The 19,167-nt window shown below is 46.7% G+C and overlaps 1 protein-coding gene across 1 annotated transcript; it reads left to right on the plus strand.

Moving 5' to 3' along the window:
- The first annotated feature begins 3,930 nt into the window (after positions 1-3,930).
- Positions 3,931-15,555, plus strand: LOC309345804 (cytochrome P450 2A13-like). The gene is made up of 10 exons (XM_081869203.1): positions 3,931-4,048; positions 5,903-6,092; positions 7,436-7,598; positions 8,403-8,552; positions 9,387-9,547; positions 12,079-12,255; positions 12,478-12,619; positions 12,780-12,967; positions 14,839-14,980; positions 15,321-15,555. The coding sequence occupies exons 2-10, from the start codon at positions 5,922-5,924 to the stop codon at positions 15,500-15,502; spliced, it is 1,476 nt and encodes a 491-aa protein (XP_081725329.1). The 5' UTR covers positions 3,931-4,048; positions 5,903-5,921; the 3' UTR covers positions 15,503-15,555.
- Positions 15,556-19,167: the final 3,612 nt, after the last annotated feature.

Below are 19,167 nucleotides of genomic sequence, written 5' to 3' on the forward strand. Positions count from 1 at the left end.
TTGTTATGCGGATGTGTTGGGGGGGGGGAGCGCCATCACCTCCCCCAAATATTGAAGGGTAGTCTGGTAAAGGATTCCAGGGGGCGTTGCCTCGTCCGAAGCCTATGGAGGTCAGGGCCCAAAGCACGCCCCCAAGCCGTGACCCCGGGGGAGTTACCTAGTTGATGTGCATCAGCAGGGCTCCCTGTATATAGTGCCACTGTATTCTGCTCTGGTCAGACCTCACCTGGAGTACTGTGTTCAGTTCTGGGCACCACAGTTCAAGAAGGACACTGACAAACTGGAACGTGTCCAGAGGAGGACAACCAAAATGGTCAAAGGCCTGGAAACGATGCCTTATGAGGAACGGCTAAGGGAGCTGGGCATGTTTAGCCTGGAGAAGAGGAGGTTAAGGGGTGATATGATAGCCATGTTCAAATATATAAAAGGATGCCACATAGAGAAGGGAGAAAGGTTGTTTTCTGCTGCTCCAGAGAAGCGGACACGGAGCAATGGTTCCAAACTACAAGAAAAAAGATTCCACCTAAACATTAGGCAGAACTTCCTGACAGTAAGAGCTGTTCGACAGTGGAATTTGCTGCCAAGGAGTGTGGTGGAGTCTCCTTCTTTGGAGGTCTTTAAGCAGAGGCTTGACAACCATATGTCAGGAGTGCTCTGATGGTGTTTCCTGCTTGGCAGGGGGTTGGACTCGATGGACTTGTGGTCTCTTCCAACTCTATGATTCTATGATTCTATTCTATGATTCCCCCTGCTGGTGTTAACCCTTGCCGGTCTTCATGCCATCAGGCTGAAGCCAGATAGAATGATAGGACCAATGCCTAAGCCAATACCGCTCTTACCTGTAACCAATAAAGTTGTGGCCAATTTTAGCCCATTAACCTTAATCAATGGTGTCATGTGTCGTTATTTCTACTGGTGGGAGGTGGGAACTCGCCTTGCAACCCACTAAGGAAAGTAATAATACAAATTATGACAATAAAGGTTGAATGGATGGATGGGTGGATGAATAGCACAAGGGGTTTCAAAACAGCCACAATGAATTGCACATTTATTGGGGGGAAAAACAAAAAACGTTTTGCAAAAATGGATATATCTAATTCCCCCAGAATCTGGTCAACTGAAACTCCTGGCTGACTCGCCAAGCTGTTATAAGAAAAACAACAACAACTGCTCGTTTTCCCTTATGGGGTATCCAAGAGCCCGTATAGAGTCCTTAAGTGGGTTCCCCATCAGTAGGAGAAAATAACAGAAGCCAACCAGAGTATATTGAGAAGCAAAGTGGCTAGTAAGCCTGATATTTATTAAAGGAACTGTTGTAACAGGGTCCCCACTCACCACATGCAAAAGGGAGGAGAGAATCCAGAAGAATGGTGCGCAAACCCTTATATAGACTTTTGAAATTGCCCACCGTGTAGCCCAAGATCACCCCCCAAAACAGCATACGTATATACATCACAGAAGGAGGCAGTCTACAGCAGAAATCATGTTTGTCCAGGATACCTGATAATGGTCACTGATTGCTTTCCCTGGGCGGCCTGGTAATTCTTTTGTGATGGTTTAGTTCCTGAATCCAGGTCACAGGCTCACCCTATTATTCATACACAAGTGCACCCTTAAGAGAGGATTTGTAAGCAAAAGAGAATAGGGAGGCTTTTCCCATTTCTTTTCTCCTTGCAGGGAAATATTTGAGGTCAACTTGGGAGAGTCAAAATGGCTTCAGGATTGCTCCCCTGTACTATTTCAGACACTTGGTTTATATACTTATGTATGTGTTTGCCCCATATATTTAATTTATATTTGAGACCTTAGAATTCTTATAACACCCTGTAGTTAAAAAAAGAATATGCAGCAAAGAATATTGCATGAAAAATATGTATACACCTTCTTACATATGGGTGAGGGAAATTTAATTTAATAGCATTATGTATTTATATATAGCTACTTTTTTAAAAAAAAATAATATTTATTAAGAGTTTAGAAAATACAAAAATAAAAAATAAAAATTAAACATAACAATATAATAAAATACAAAAACAAAAACGAAAACACTACATAACACATTGAATTAATAAAATAAAACAGAAACAATTAAAAACACTTCCAATATTTTCAATCTTAACTTTCATTCACTTGTTTCATTGACTTCCTCATGCCTCCCTTTTTGTATTCCACTTCAATTAACTATTTCAGCAAGTCCTTTCCATCTTCATCTATTTTCTGTCCTATAATTAATCTTAACATATTCTAACCTGATTTTTTTCCTTTTAATACATTAACAATCTATTTGTACTTAGTTCCTTATAACATTTCTGCCAAAGCCATATTACTTCATTCCACCATTTTTCTAAAGCTCATTAGTTTTACAATATTTCTGTAAATAATTTTAATTTTTTTCCAATCTTCTTCCACCAACTCTTCTCCCTGGTCTCGGATTCTGCCAGTCATTTTCGCCAGTTCCATATAGTCCATCAACTTCATCTGCCATTCTTCCCGGGTGGGTAAATCTTGTGTCTTCCAATAATTCGCGATGAGTATTCTTGCTGCTGTTGTTGCATACATAAAGAAAGTTCTGTCCTTCTTTGGCACCAATTGGCCGACCATGCCCAGGAGAAAGGCCTCTGGTTTCTTCAGGAAGGTATATTTAAATACCTTTTTCATTTCATTATAGATCATCTCCCAGAATGTCTTAATCCTTGGGCATGTCCACCAAAGGTGAAAGAATGTACCTTCAGTCTCATTACATTTCCAACATTTATTTTCGGGCAAATGGTAAATTTTTTCAAGCTTGACTGGTGTCATGTACCACCTGTAAATCATTTTCATTAAATTCTCTCTTAAGGCATTACATGCCGTAAATTTCATACCTGTGGTCCATAACTGTTCCCAGTCAGCCATCATTATGTTATGTCCAACATCTTGTGCCCATTTAATCATAGCAGATTTCACCGTTTCGTCCTGAGTGTTCCATTTCAACAGCAAGTTATACATTCTTGACAAATTCTTAATTTTAGAATCTAACAATTCTGTTTCCAATTTTGATTTTTCCACCTGGAAGCCAACTTTTTTATCCAAATTATATGCCTCCATTATTTGATCTCGCACTTTGTTTTTTAATTTTTCAAAGCTCTGCAGTTTTACTCTGTCTCCATCTTGTTCCAAAATTTCCCAATATTTCGGCCTATATATAGCTACTTAGTCTTGCTGGCCACATGACCCAGAAGCTGTACGCCGGCTCCCTCGGCCAATAAAGCGAGATGAGCGCTGCAACCCCAGAGTCGGCCACGACTGGACCTAACGGTCAGGGGTCCCTTCCAGGCTGTAGAGAAAGGTTTTCTTGAGAAAGATGTTGCCTTTGTACATGTAATAAAAGCAAAGCAGGGCTACCGGCTGGCAAAGAGGAGACTCATCTTGGTCGTTCTGCAGCTCTCAAGTTTTCAGTTCGTTTTAACTTTGTGTTAATTGGTTTTAACTCATTGCATCAATATTTTATGGAGGGGAGACCATAGGAGAGAAATCCAAATTTCGCCTTCCCTTGAAGCCTTTCTGATTAATTTAGACTGGTTTGCAAAGAGTGTATCACATCTCACAGTGTTTTTCCAGATAGGGGTGGCCACAAGAATGCAAAAAAGAGTGGAACGAGTTAAGCAAGCCAAACAAGCAAAGCTTTCAAAATATTTATCTTCCGCTGATAAAGCAGGAACATAGTACTCCTCTGGTGTAAGGAACACCCATACATCTGGCTCATTTAAGGCTATATAGAACCCCAGTTCCTATTTTCCAGAGATGGTCCCAGCTTCTGTAAATCTGGCTTCTGTAAATCCGGCTTCTGTAAATCTGGGGCTGTCCCTGGAAAATAGGGACACTTGGAGGGTGGCTTGGTTCATGGCTGCAACTGTGGGTGTGGTTTAAGGACAATTCCAGGTCTCTCCTTCTCCTCCTCCACTGCTTCCCCCCTCTGGGTAACTCAGTAAGACGCTGCAAAGGGTGTGGACCTTTGTGCAACTAGGAGTTTGAGAAGGGAGCAGGACAGACTGAGTAGCCGACCAAGGTAGGGATGGGGGCTTAGAGAGGTGTTTGGAAGACCTTTCAGCCGTGGTGGATGGGAGGGAGTCCTCATTTTTTATCTTAACCAGGATCAGGGGACAAATTGCTTGGACACCGAACGGCCAGCGTCTCTATACGTCCATGCCAACCTCCCTCTTGAGCTGTGTCTCTCTTCTACCCCTCCCCCCAGACATTTTAGGGGGGGATATGAAAGCTTGAGGGATGCTGGTGGTGCTGTGGGTTAAACCACAGAGCCTAGGACTTGCCAATCAGAAGGTCGGCGGTTCGAATCCCTGCAACGGGGTGAGTTCCCGTTGCTCGGTCCCTGCTCCTGCCAGCCTAGCAGTTCGAAAGCATGTCAAAGTGTAAGTAGATAAATAGGTACCGCTCTGGCGGGAAGGTAAACGCCGTTTCCGTGCGCTGCTCTGGTTCGCCAGAAGCGGCTTAGTCATGCTGGCCACATGACCTGGAAGCTGTACGCCGGCTCCCTCGGCCAATAAAGCGAGATGAGCGCCGCAACCCCAGAGTCGGCCACGACTGGACCTAATGGTCAGGGGGCCCTTTACCCCTTACCCTTATGAAAGCTTGGCAACCAGAGATTTTAAGGAAAGTGGCAACCATCCGGGAAACCTCAGGAAGAGCTTGGGTGTGGGGCATAAATGGACTGCAGCACAAAGGTTATTTCTTTCTCTATCCTTTATGACATTTCCTTTTCACATTTTCCTCTAAAGTCCTCCAGGAGCTACACAGGACTCTCCTCCTCCCCATTTTACTTTTACAACACTCCTGCGAGGTAGGCTGGGCTGAGAGGCTGTGACTGGCCCCCCAAGGTCACACCCAGTGAGCGTCGTGGCCGAGTGGTGGCGATTTGACCTCTTCTAGCTCATTTTCCAACACTCTAACCACTATGCCACATAGCCTTTAATTTTTTTTAAAAAATGGACTTGGCAGGAAGGGATAATATAAATGTGAATGTGCTGGTCCCATGGGTTACCTCAGAGGTGAGGTCGAAGTCTGGTCCGTGGTCAAAGGTGCAACGAGAACACCCTGTGTAGGGAAGCTTTTAATATTTAATGATGTATTGTTTTTAACATTTGATTGGAAGCCACCCAGAGTGGCCAGGGAAACACAGCCAGATGGGCGGGGTATAAATAATAAATTATGATGATGTTGATGATGATGATGATGATGATGATGAAGCTGGGTGCAGGGTGCAGGGCAGGGAGTTGGGTGAAGTCAGGAACAGGCTTGCAAGCAGGGAGCCAGGGCGGGTCAGGAGCTCAGGCAGGAACACAGGACAGGGTTCAGGCAGGAACTAGCGACCAACAATGTTGCTCCCGCAACCTGGGACTGGGGCTGGCCAGCTTTTATCTGCCCCGAGGCATAGGGCGGCCCCGATCCTCTGGTAACTCGCCTGTCCTGGCCTGGAGGCGAGCACTCCTCCTGCGGGAACTTAGTTCCCTCCACCTCTCTGCCCTGAACCTCTGCAGCTCAGGAGAGGCTGGAGGGTTACCGGACCCAAAGGCAACCTCAGCTTCCTCTGATGGGGCTGAGAGTGGAGGACCTGCAGGCAATGGGTCCTCCATCACCTCAGGAGCCAGAGCAGACTCAGCTGGTGCCTGCACCTGAGGATCCAGCACAGGTGAGGACCCTTCAGGCTCATGTGGGGACTCCTGTGCAGACTGGGATCCCTCAGTTTCAGCACCCGAGTCCGAATCCCAGGCCATCCCAGTGAACGAATCTGTGGAAGATCCAGGATCAACCTGAGGGCCTGGTGGGGAGGGAAATATTCCCAGACCTAGCAGTCCCTCCCCCAAGGCAATGCTAGGAGCTCTCTTTCTCTGCTCCTCACCTGCAGGTTGCCATCCAGCCTCCCCATGGACCTCCTGGGCCCATGGACCCTCTTGTTGGCCTCCTTCCTCTTCTGCTTGCTGCTCCTCTCGGCATGGAAGAAGAAAGGGAAGCTGCCGCCTGGACCGACTCCGCTGCCCTTCATTGGGAACCTGCTGCAAGTCAACACAAAGGACATGTATCAGTCGCTGATGAAGGTAATAATAATAATAATAATAATAATAATAATAATAATAATAATAAATTTTATTTATATCCCGCCCTCCCCAGCTGAAGCTGGGCTCAGGGCGGCTAACAACAATCAAAATAATCCAACGATTCTAAAAACATTTCATTATAAAAATTAATTAAAATCAAATTGATGGCAACCAATAAGCAAAATTCTGTGCAGATTGCCAGAGGAGGGAGTCAGGCTGCGCCCTGGCCAAAGGCCTGGTGGAACAGCTCTGTCTTGCAGGCCCTGCGGAAAGATGTCAAGTCCCGCAGGGCCCTAGTCTCTTGGGACAGAGCGTTCCACCAGATTGGAGCCGCGGCCGAAAAGGCCCTGGCTCTAGTTGAGGCCAGCCTAACCTCTCTGGACGCCTGTCCGGCTATCCGGCCGTCTTCCCACTCACCTCCTGGCCAAGTTCCAAGTGCCCTCAATAGTTTTGCAAGCCACTCGGGGACTTGGAAGCCTAGAAGTGTGGAAGGAGGGGACCCCAGGGGTCACGTAGCCCAACCCCTGCAGTGCAGGAACGCTCCAAGTGCACATTCCTCAGCCAGGCGTGAGAAGGTTCACTTCTTGTGTCCCAAGTGGCTCATCAAGCATATATTGTTGTTGTTTAGTTGTTTAGTCGTGTCCGCCTCTTTGTGACCCCCTGGACCAGAGCACGCCAGGCACTCCTGTCTTCCACTGCCTCCCGCAGTTTGGTCAGACTCATGTTTGTAGCTTCGAGAAGACTGTCCAACCATCTTGCCTTCTGTTGTCCCCTTCTCCTTGTGCCCTCCATCTTTCCCAACATCAGGGTCTTTTCCAGGGAGTCTTCTCTTCTCCTGAGGTGGCCAAAGTCTTGGAGCCTCAGCTTCAGGATCTGTCCTTCCAGGGAGCACTCAGGGCTGGTTTCCTTCAGAATGGAGAGGTTGGATCTTCTTGCAGTCCATGGGACTCTCAAGAGTCTCCTCCAGCACCAGAATTCCAAAACACTGGCTATCAAGTGTTGGTGAAAGAGGGGGCAAGATATGTCAGGAAGGCAGGAAAGGCTGAGCAGACTGAGCTCCCTGGATCAAGGTGCCTCAATGAAAGGGAACAATGAGCCAGTAAGTGGACTTCTGTCTAAGGGAAGATACATCGCAGAGTAAGATTGCCTCATTTCAAAAGACTGGCCAGGAGGCAGTGGAAGACAGGAGTGCCTGGTGTGCTCTGGTCCAGGGGGTCACAAAGAGTCGGACACGACTAAACAACAAGAAGCTTCCTTGTCTTCCTAAAAACTAGTCTATGTATTTGCTCCATCTCTCCATCTGTTCCATCACCTCACACAATGCCCTCCTCCTCTTTTCACAGATCCGTGAGAAATATGGTCCTGTCTTCACCATCCACTTAGGGCCCCGCCGTGTTGTGGTCTTGTGTGGATACGATGCCGTGAAGGAGGCCCTGGTGGATCAGGCTGAAGAGTTCGGTGGCCGTGGAGAGCAAGCCACGTTTGACTGGCTTTTCCGGGGTTATGGTCAGTCTCTTCTTGGGCCACCCTTGGCCAGAGCCAGGGCCTTTTCAAATAATAAATTATTATTATTATTATTATTATTATTATTATTATTATTATTATTGGCTCCGGCCTGGTGGAACGCTCTGTCTCATGAGACCAGGGCCCTGCGGGATCTGATTTCTTTCCGCAGGGCCTGCAAGGCAGAGTTGTTCCACCTGGCCTTTGGCTTAGAATCAGTTTGATTCCCTCCTCTTTCTTTTTTCCTCTCTCCTCCTGTGAAGAGGCTGCATCTTAATGTTTTAATGTTGTATTTTAATCTTGTTTTTAAAGTTGTAATTTAATCAACTTATTTTTATTATTGGTTGTTAGCCGCCCTGAGCCCGGTCTTGGCTGGGGAGGGCGGGGTATAATTAATTAATAATAATAATAATTATAAAGTAGCACTGCCAATGGCCCTTCCCATGCTCCTCTGAAGTAGATTTTTTATACCCATTTTACTGAGGCTGAGAGAGAGAGATTTTGCAAGACTATTGAGTCCTCACCTCTCCATCTGTTCTTAAAGACCACAACCCTCTCTACACAAAACAACACACACACACACACACACACACACACACACACCCTATGAGAGAGAACCCGGGCACTTACAATGTTCTTCCATCTCCTGCAATCACAATTTTAAAAGTCAGGAAAAAATTAAGAAGGTGAAGGTTTTTTTGTGTGGGGCCACTCTTCATCACTGTGTGGTTCCATCCACATTCTCATTCACTGCCACCCCCTCTGGCTCCTCTTCCTCCTCCTTCCGCCTCCTCCTCTGCTTCTCAGGGCTTGGCTTCAGCAACGGGGAACGGGCCAAACAGCTACGCCGATTCTCCATCATGACGCTGAGGAATTTTGGGATGGGAAAGAGATCCATCGAAGAGCGGATCCTGGAGGAGACCCACTTCCTGCTGGAATCGCTGAGGGCAACAAAAAGTGAGCTCAGTTTTGACATCTTCAAGATATGCTGCTTAATGGGTCAAGAAATATTGCTTAATGGGTTAGAAACCGTTGGATGTTAACTGGGCATTTGAAGGCTTTATACTGAATGTTCTCACTGCCACTTTTGATTTATTTTTGGTTATGTGTGAAGAAAACTTTGCCTAAGCTAACCACATTACCAATAAGTTTTGTCCTCTAAAAGAGAACTTGCTCTTATTGGCCCAAAAATGGAAGCAAGAAGAATTACCGACAATTGAAGAATGGAGGATGAAGTTAATGGACTATGCAGAACTAGATAAACTAACAGGAAGGATTCGAAACCGGCAGGACCAGAAATTCACAGAAGACTGGAGTAAATTTACGGACTATTTAAAAAGTATTTGTGAAGCTCAAACGACGTTTGTAGGTTTGCAAGAAGTTTTGTGAGGAGTATTATTGGAAGTATTGCAAAAATGGAGAAGGGGGAGGATGATTTGTTAAGAGATGTAAAGGCAATATAAAGTTAAGAAATGCATAAGAAGTGGTTAAAACGGTGGATCATCAGAGGTATTGATGGAAGTCTAAAAAGATTGTATAAGTTTTGTGGTACATTTTATAATTTATATGTTAAAATCAATTTATATATATATATATATATATATATATATATATACATATATATATATATATGAATGAGAACTTGCTCAGGCTCTCACCCAGGAAGTTGAGGCTTATGAAGAAAATGGAGTAGTGGGTAAAATGAATAATGTGAGCCAAGACTGGACTGGTTTGCAAAGTCTCTTCTTGACATGTTCCAGGGTTGAGTGACTTGGGGGTCTGTCTTTCTAGGCACACCCTTTGACCCCACCTACACCCTGAGCCGCATGGTGTGCAACATCATCAGCTCCATCGCCTTTGGCGACCGCTTTGAATATGAAGACCAGGAGTTCGTCTCCCTGCTCAGCATGATGCTGGGTAGCTTACAGTTCACTTGCACCTCTTGGGGACAGGTAAAATGGAGGGGACGGGAAGGACTTCCTTTGTGAGTGTGTGAATAATGTCGTTTCAATGAATCTCCTCAAGGCATGGCAGAAATTGGAGCCATTCTTTCCACTAAGGAGCCAGATCATATTCAAGGCTGAATGGAGCTGTCCAATACAACCTTCCCAATACAACCTTCCTGCTGGGTTCCTCAACACAGTACAAAATTAAACTCCCAATTTTGTACAGTGGTACCTGTCAGGGAACTGACATCAAAGCGAGAGGCGGAGGCAGGGCTCCAGAGCGATGCCGGAGAGGGAACCAGCAGGGGGGAAGGAATTCAGCGTGACACCAATAGAGAGGAGAGGGAGATGGAGGAATCGGTGTCAGGGCTCCAAGACCCTTCAACCGAAACTAGCGGAGAGAGTGCTGGCACGCCCCTGCCTTCCCCTTACTTGCGCAGACACGTTCCACGCAGGGAACATAGGAGGAGACTTGGGGTCAAACAGCTTTTATGCTGGAAGAGATTCAAGGAACGCCCACTGACGGATTCTGCAAGTGACTAACAGGTCACGGAGGGCGAGCTCTGACCCTAAACATGGTTGAGCAAACTAGCTGACTAAACTGAAGGCAATTTACGCACGAGTGTCTCCGGACAGCGCTGGCCCCCGGCCTCTTGAGTGAGATGGGCGCACCAACCCCAGAGTCTGGCAAGACTGGCCCGTACGGGCAGGGGTACCTTTACCTTTACCTTAACCCCCTCACAACCATTACAGTACCTCTGGATATGAACAGGATCCATTCCGGAGCCCCATTCGCATCCTGAAACGAACGCAACCCGCGTCCGCATGTGCGTGGGTCGCGATTCCCCACTTCCGCTCATGCGTGTGATGTCATTTTGACCATCTGCTCATGCGCGAGCAGCAAAACCCAGAAGTAACGTGTTCCAATACTTCCGGGTTGCCGCGGAGCGCAACTCGAAAACGCTCAACCGGAAGCAACTTCAACCCGAATTATGACTGTAATCCATTAGTGATTATATGCAATTATGAATAAAGTTCAGTTGTTAAGAACTTTCCTTTCCATAGCCATAAACGAAAGGTTTGAGACAGTGGCGTTAGGGCTCCCTGACGCTCCCAGGAATCTGGCACCGCCTTCCCTTTTCTGTCGCTCAACACAGCATCATAGCCACTTTTAAAATCTCCTGATAATAATAATAATAATAATAATAATAATAATAATAATAATAATTTATTATTTGTACCCCGCCCATCTGGCTGGGTTTCCCCAGCCACTCTGGGCGGCTTCCAACAAAGATGAACGATACACTAATATGTCACATATTAAAAACTTCCCTGAACAGGGCTGCCTTCAGATGTCTTCTGATTGTCAGGTATATGTTTAACGCTTTGACATCTGATGGGAGGGCGTTCCACAGGGCGGGTGCCACCACCAAGAAGGCCCTCTGCCTGGTTCCCTATAACTTGGCCTCTCGCAGGGAGGGAACCACCAGAAGGCCCTCGGCGCTGGACCTCAGTGTCCGGGCAGAACGATGGGGGTGGAGACGCTCCTTCAGGTATACTGGGCCGAGGCCGTTTAGGGCTTTAAGGTCAGCACCAACACTTTGAATTGTGCTCGGAAACATACTGGGAGCCAATACTGATACTGGCAATCAGAAAAAGTATGGGTTTTGGTGGCCCATCAGCAGGTACTTGTCCATAGGTTTTTAACAAAAGAAGGTCTCCTACTTGCACCTTTTCTGCACGTAACCTTAATTTATCCAGAAATCGAAGGGTGGACCTCCTGTTTTAACCTGAATTCCGTCTAATTAAATCCAATCTGATTCTTCAATCAAAATGGTAGAAGATGCCAAATTCTTCTTACCCTTTAATTTCGGCTTGAATATTTTTAGTTGAGAATCTCCTGTTGACAGTAGATAGCTCGAAGCTTCGTCCCACAGAGTCGTGTTGCAGCTGAAAGCACTCTCAACCGCCCCCCCCCCCGCCCTTTGGCAGCAGTTTTGTAGAAGTTAAAACTTTGATTGATTGAAAGGCCTTCTTATCTGTGAGACAATAATCCACTGCACTTGTTCCATTATTATTCATAAAGGTACTGTATTTTTCGCTCTGTTAGACGCACCAGACCACAAGACGCACCTAGTTTTTGGAGGAGGAAAACAAGAAAAAAAATATTCTGAATCTCAGAAGCCAGAACAGCAAGAGGGATCGCTGCACAGCGAAAGCAGCAATCCCTCTTGCTGTTCTGGCTTCTGGGATAGCTGCGCAGCCTGCATTCGCTCCATAAGACGCACACACATTTCCCCTTACTTTTTAGGAGGGAAAAAGTGAGTCGTATAGAGCAAAAAATATGGTAAATTCTCCCTTCCTGTTCTCCAGAAACACCCCATTCACAATCCTGAGTGGCAAAATTTCACCCAGAGGGTAAAAAGAATTAGAAATCAGCATGCTCTGGATAAAACATAGTGACTTCCTTCACCTCAGCTTCACTTTGTTCAGTATCTGTTTTCTCTCCCCTCACCCTCTGAAACCAACACAAACAGCTCTATGACATGTTCTCGGGCGTCATGCAGTACCTCCCTGGCCCACAACATGAAGCCTTCAAGCAGCTCTTAGGGTTGGAGAAGTTCATCATGAAGAAGGTAAAAGACCACGAGGAGACCCTGGACCCCAATGCCCCTCGGGATTTCATTGACTGCTTCCTGGTGAAAATGCAGCAGGTATGGCGATTTTATTCTAAGAAATATGAATATTTTTTTTTCTGGAAGGAAACTAGGGTCCCTGAAACCAAGCCACCTTTTCGACACTACTCAACTGTCCCTTCACTCTCATTGGTTTAATCATGACATCACTGCAGCTCAGCCAATCAATAGTAGAGAACAAACTTTGAAGACGTCTGAAAACCAGATTTTAACCTCCTTTACCATTTTCCTTCTGGCTAGGAGAAGGAAAACACAAATACAGAGTTCTTCCTAAAGAACCTTGTTATGACGACCCTCACCATTTTCTTCGCTGGCACAGAAACGGTCAGCACCACCTTGCGCTATGGCTTCCTTCTTCTGCTGAAATACCCGGAGGTTGAAGGTGACTGCGGAAGGGGGAGAAAATAGGGTGGAGAGATGTGTCCTTGCCTTTCTGTGGGAGGGTCCCTCTTTGTTTTCCCGGCTATGAGCTGGGATCCTTCTTTAGCTCCCTGGAAGGTGCAAATAGCACTGTTGGTCTCATTCTGCTGATTTCTCAACAGAGAAAGTCCACGAAGAGATTGAACGGGTGATTGGCTCCAGTCGCACTCCCAACATGGATGACCGTCCCCTGATGCCCTACACGGATGCTGTGATCCACGAGATCCAGAGATTCACTAACATGTTCCCCTCGGGGGTAGCAAGATGTGTGACCCGTGATACCCAGTTCCGGGGATACACCATTCCCAAGGTATTGTGGTTCTATTAATTCCTTAGACTTAGACTCCACCCTTCCAGATATAGTTTGTGGCTCAGTCAAGTTCCCCAAACACCTGTTCCAGCTGTCCTTACTCTCTGAATGATAACAATCAGGGAGACAGAGGTGTGGATGTTGGGGAGGCCTGGCAGTATTCCCTTGACTTTCTGGCATCGCTGTGGCTTAGCAGGAGGAGCGAGGCAGCTGCGAGGACAGTGCTGTGCAGATATGCCAGCAGAAGGACCACATGGGCTCCTCTGGGGACTACAGTTCCCATCATCTCTGACCACTGGTCCTGTTAGCTAGGGATCATGGGAGTTGTAGGCCAAAACATCTGGAGGGCTGCAGGTTGGGGGTGCCTGATCTAAAGCAATGGATTGCTACAGTTGCTTGCATTTGTGGACTTTCTGGGGTGCGCATGGCTATGATAAGCGCCTGTGCTTCAGAGCTGGCCACAACACCAATGGTGTTGTGGTTCTGGATGGTTAAGAGTTAACACTCCAGGAAGAGTTTTTATTAACTGGGTGCACTGCCCACGTGATCTGGGCATTTTCCCTTTGATCTATGCTCTCTGGGGGCTGCAGAGAGCAGTCTGTCTGAGAATGTGAGCAAGGTAGTTGCATTTTTGTTAGAGACAGAAAGCTGCGAACACGCAGCTAGATTCTGTAGGTTTTTCTTTTCTGTTTTTTGTATGCTTCTAAATAAAGAGAAAAGCAATGACAAACCTAGACAGCATCTTAAAAAGCAGAGACATCACCTTGCCAACAAAGGTCCGTATAGTAAAAGCTCTGGTTTCCCCAGTCGTGATGTATGGAAGTGAGAGCTGGACCATAAAGAAGGCTGATCGCCGAAGAATTGATGCTTTTGAATTCTGGTGCTGGAGGAGACTCTTGAGAGTCCCATGGACTGCAAGAAGATCAAACCTCTCCATGCTTAAGGAAATCAGCCCTGAGTGCTCACTGGAAGGACAGATCCTGAAGCTGAGGCTCCAATACTTTGGCCACCTCATGAGAAGAGAAGACTCCCTGGAAAAGACCCTGATGTTGGGAAAGATGGAGGGCACAAGGAGAAGGGGATGACGGAGGACGAGATGGTTGGACAGTGTTATCAAACCAGCATGAGTTTGACGAAACTGCGGGAGGCAGCGGAAGACAGAAGTGCCTGGCGTGCTCTGGTCCATGGGGTCAAGAAGAGTCGGACACGACTAAACGACTAAGAAGAAGAAGAATAGGAGTTTGGATTTGATATCCCACTTTATCACTACCTGAAGGAGTCTCAAAGCGGCTAACATTCTCCTTTCCCTTCCTCCCCCACAACAAACACTCTGTGAGGTGAGTGGGGCTGAGAGACTTCAAAGAAGTGTGACTGGCCCAAGGTCACCCAGCAGCTGCATGTGGAGGAGCGGAGACGCGAACCCGGTTCCCCAGATTACGAGTCTATCGCTCTTAACCACTACACCACACTGGCCCTCTAAATGACTAAACAACAACAACAACAAAAAGAAAGAGTGACAGATTAGAAGCACTGGTGTCGAGCTGAGTTACTGAAGACACCACACAGACACAGAGAAAGCCATTTTATGCCGCGTGTGAACTCTGCTACTATCCGACAACTGAGAAGAGAGGCAGCGCATGAGTGGAAGTGTGTGGGCACCATTGAAGTTTGTCAGAGTGCCAATAAATCAGATTTATTGCAGTGCCGTTGCAGCAGACTCCATGGATCAAAGGGTTTACGACCCACAAACTTTAACAGTCTGGTGTTGGAGAGTGGAATATGCAGCCTCAAATCTCAGAATGATTTCTTGCCCCCCAGAAGAATCTCCCATTTCTCCCGTATCTTCTCATTTCTCTCCCTTTCTTGCTCAGGAGACTGAAGTGTTTCCCTTGCTCGGGTCTGTGCTGAGAGACGCCCAACACTTTGCAAGACCAGATGTTTTTGACCCCCAACATTTCCTGGATGAGAATGGGCAGTTCAAGAAGAATGATGCTTTTATGCCATTCTCTACTGGTGATTCAGTCCCCTTCCTTTTCCAAGCATTCCTAAACCATCTATAACAGCACCCTGAAAGCCTGCATTCACCTTCCTCCTCCCAGTGTGGTGTAGTGGTTATGAGCGGTGGACTCGTAATTTGGGGAACCGGGTTCCCGTCTCCGCTCCTCCACATGCAGCTGCTGGGTGACCTTGGGCTAGTCACACTTCTCTGAAGTCTCTCAGCCCCACTCATCTCACAGAGTGTTTGTTGTGGGGGAGGAAGGGAAAGGAGACTGTTAGCCACTTTGAGACTCCTTAAAGGGAGTGAAAGGCGGGATATCAAATCCAAACTCTTCTTCTTCTTCTTCTTTCCTAGGGAAGCGCTATTGTTTTGGGGAGCATCTTGCTCGGATGGAGCTCTTCCTCATCTTCACCAGCATCCTGCAGAACTTCCGCCTCAAATCCCCCATCCCTCCTGAAAAGATTGACGTCTCTCCCAGGCTGGTTGGCTTTGTCACCATCCCACGTTTTTATGACATGTGTGCCATTCCCCTCTAAAATGGGGTTTTAGAGTTTTTAGGGTTTTTTGAATGTTTTGTAGTAGTTTTATGTAGTTTTTCAGTTTCATTGTTCTGCATGGGACAATGACAATAAAGATATCGTATCGTATCGTATTGTATCATAAACAAGTTGGGGAGTTCTTGAACTCAGAAAGGGGTTGACCCTCCTGTGGCGATCACACAGGGTCTCCGGATGTTTCACCCTCTATTGATTCCTGTGCCACCACTTTATTTCTCGCGGCCACCACCCAGGCCCTACCTGGTACAATGCTGAGTCCAGTCAGGGTTAAATTTGAACATAAACTTCTGTTTATTTATTGCAGTTTAACAAGCATGTGGTTTCATAAACGGTATCGGTCAATGGGTTGCCTATCCAGACTTATAACTTCCGCTACCTGCTCTCACTCACTAAGCCACCTCTCAGATATTGACTTGTCTTCCTAGCTCCTAAGTGTTCCTGACTCAGCTTATTTCACTACACTAACTCAACCTACCCACAGACTCTATCCCAATTCACTCCCACTCCAATCAACCTCCCAACTCCCAATGAACGCCCCCCTTCACCCCTCCCAGAGTTTTATAGTCCCTCTGACTCCACCCCCCCGGGTTCTGATTGCGTAACCTGTTCAACTATTTCACCTCCAGCACTCTCATATGTTAACGTCATGCCTCCCGTCTCCAGATTCTTTCTTTTGAAACTTGATCTCTTGTTTCCATTGGTAGAATTTTCCCCTTCTGTATTTCTTTTGGAATGGAATGCCCATGGGAATAAACAGCAGATCCCTGGTTCTCAGCCACCTTCCCTTCTCTCAGAAACCTCTCTCCCCATCCACAATTCCAGCCGTCAGATTCCCTTCCTGCTGCTAGTCAAAGAGGATATCTTTATCCATCTGGTGTGTCCCCCCCATTCCTCTTGTCAGTTTCCTGTGCTGAAACTTTCACTGTGAGCAGTTAAGGAAGAATTCTTAACCCTGCAGTAAATGACAGCTGCTCAGTCCACACTGAAGGGTTTTGCGGGCAGAAGGTGTTGGCCGTAATCTAGGAAAAATAGCTTCTCTGGAATCCTACAACAACAACAACAACAACAACAATAATTTATTATTTGTACCCCACCCATCTGGCTGAGTTTCCCCAGCCACTCTGGGCGGCTCCCAATCAAGTGTTAAAAACAGTACAGCGTTAAATATTAAAAACTTCCCTGAACAGGGCTGCCTTCAGATGTCTTCTAAAAGTTTGGTAGTTATTTTTCCTCTATGACATCTGGTGGGAGGGCGTTCCACAGGTCGGGCACCACTACTGAGAAGGCCCTCTGTCTGGTTCCCTGTAACCTCACTTCTCGCAGTGAAGGAACCACCAGAAGGCCCTCAGCGCTGGACCTCAGTGTCCGGGCTGAACGATGGGGGTGGAGACGCTCCTTCAGGTATACTGGACCGAGGCCGTTTAGGGCTTTCAAGGTCAGCACCAACACTTTGAATTCTGCTCGGAATCGTACTGGGAGCCAATGCAGATCTCTCAGAACCAGTGTTATGTGGTCCCGGCAGCCACTCCCAGTCACCAGTCTAGCTCCTTTCCTGGGATAGGCTTTGGAAGAATGGTTGGAGTTTTCTTTATTAAATGTGAATATGAAAGTTTACCATCATCTGGTTTTGGTCTTTGTGGTGTATCTCTTTGTCTGTTCTTTCCATCTGCTGCCCTTAGCATCACATTATCGATCACCTGACCCGTATAAAGGGAGATTGCTAACTCCCATTGTCCCATAGGAAGCAGGGGAAACCTAGGAACCGAACAGGAGGGAGTCGGCCAGTAATAAATCAAGCTCTGAGGGTCTCTTTTCCTAAGAGCACAAGAAGAATCCTGCAGCTGGATCAGACCAAAGGCCCACCTAGTCCAGCCACCTGTTCCCACAATGGCCAACAAAGGGTGGGAGGCGGTGTCCGGCTGAATATCAGCTTCTGGAAACCACAAATAGGGAGAATTACAGCTGCGCTCAGATTCCACTTGCAGGTTTCCCATAATGGGAATCTGGTTTTCCACTGTGAGAACAGGATACTCGACTAGGATGCTGGGCCTGATCCAGGGCCAAACTACACATAACATTAAATGTTGCTTTGCAGCTGACACACAGGTTTTAAAAACACAGATTCCAGTGGGCCTCTTTTTTAATTACCGTATTTTTCCATCTATAAGACGCCCCCCATGTATAAGCACCCCCTATTTTTGGGGACTCAGATTTAAGAAAAGGTGTGGGGGGGGGAGGAGATGTATCCGTGTATAAGATGGCCCCTAATTTTTGACATTGTTTTTTAGGGGGGAAAAACCCTAGTCTTATACACGGAAAAATACGGTATATGTCTCTTTGTGCTGTGGGGGGCAGTAGTCAGAAAATCAGAGGAAAGTAGAGTCTGGGCCGTTGCAATTTCCTGTGAAAGATACAAATTCATTTGCCACACTCCCCCCCCCCCTTTAAAAAGAATCTCCTTTGGATCTATCCTTTGACTCCCCTTTGCAGTAGAAAATTTGGATCTAAGCTCCATATCCCATTCCCAGACTTTTGATTCTCATTTATCCATTCTATACTCACAGCGGCATGACTAGAAAGAAGCTTAATTTGGATGGTTGCTTTTATCTCCTTCAAAGTACTCCTTACACAAAGATGTAACTCTCAATCCCAGAATGAGAACTATAACTTACCCCTTAAAGGTAAAGGTAAAGGGACCCCTGACTATTAGGTCCAGTTGTGGCCGACTCTGGGGTTGCGGCGCTCATCTCACTTTATTAGCCGAGGGAGCCGGCGTACAGCTTCCAGGTCATGTGGCCAGCATGACTAAGCCGCTTCTGGCGAACCAGAGCAGCGCACGGAAACGGCGTTTACCTTCCCGCTGGAGCGGTACCTATTTATCTACTTGCACTTTGACGTGCTTTCGAACTGCTAGTTTGGCAGGAGCAGGGACCGAGCAACGGGAGCTCACCCCGTCATGGGGATTCAAACCGCCGATCTTCTGATTGGCAAGTCCTAGGCTCTGTGGTTTAACCTGCAGCGCCACCTGCGTCCCTTCAAGCTTACCACTTAGAAAGGGTCTTTTATCCACTTCTTGTGTTTTCAAGATTTGAATACTTCACAATCAGCCCAAACACCAGGATGTATATCAGCCAAAACATTCACAATGAGGAGCCCCCACCCAAAAGTGAATCTTATGGTGGAGTCTCCCAGTTGCCTTGGTAAAGGTACAGAACGCCAGAATCGCATTTCGCCAGAAACCTACATTCAGAGAAGTAGTTTCTGAACAACCAGTGTAGGAAGCGGTTGAGACCCAACCTCCCCTTCAAAGCCAGATGTGATCTGAGGAGGGTGGAGTCTCCCCCTCTTGCTAGATTTGTGCACCACAGAACTGGAAGTCGCTTTAATTTAACAATTAAACCAATTCCCTTTGCAGATGTTCAGGATCTTTACATTCTTTGTCCTTCCAGGTTGTGACGCTTTCATAGTTTAGATCAGGGGTCAGCAAACTTTTTTGGCAGGGGGCCGGTCCACTGTCCCTCAGATCTTGGGGGGGGGCGGACTATATGTTTTTTTGGGGGGATGAACAAATTCCTATGCCCCACAAATAACCCAGAGGTGCATTTTAAATAAAAGCACACATTCTACTCATGTAAAAACACCAG

Source organism: Podarcis erhardii, assembly GCF_964252035.2.
Source record: "Podarcis erhardii genome assembly, chromosome: 7".
NCBI classification, from domain to species: Eukaryota; Metazoa; Chordata; class Lepidosauria; order Squamata; family Lacertidae; genus Podarcis; species Podarcis erhardii.

Bases quoted from the DNA above. Each gene is read 5' to 3' on its own strand.
- LOC309345804 (XM_081869203.1), top strand. From the start codon at position 5,922: ATGGACCTCCTGGGCCCATGGACCCTCTTGTTGGCCTCCTTCCTCTTC. The intron at 9,548-12,078 runs GTAAAATGGAGG...CAACACAAACAG, and splicing joins CTTGCACCTCTTGGGGACAG to CTCTATGACATGTTCTCGGG. The intron at 14,981-15,320 runs GTGATTCAGTCC...CTTCTTTCCTAG, and splicing joins TTTTATGCCATTCTCTACTG to GGAAGCGCTATTGTTTTGGG.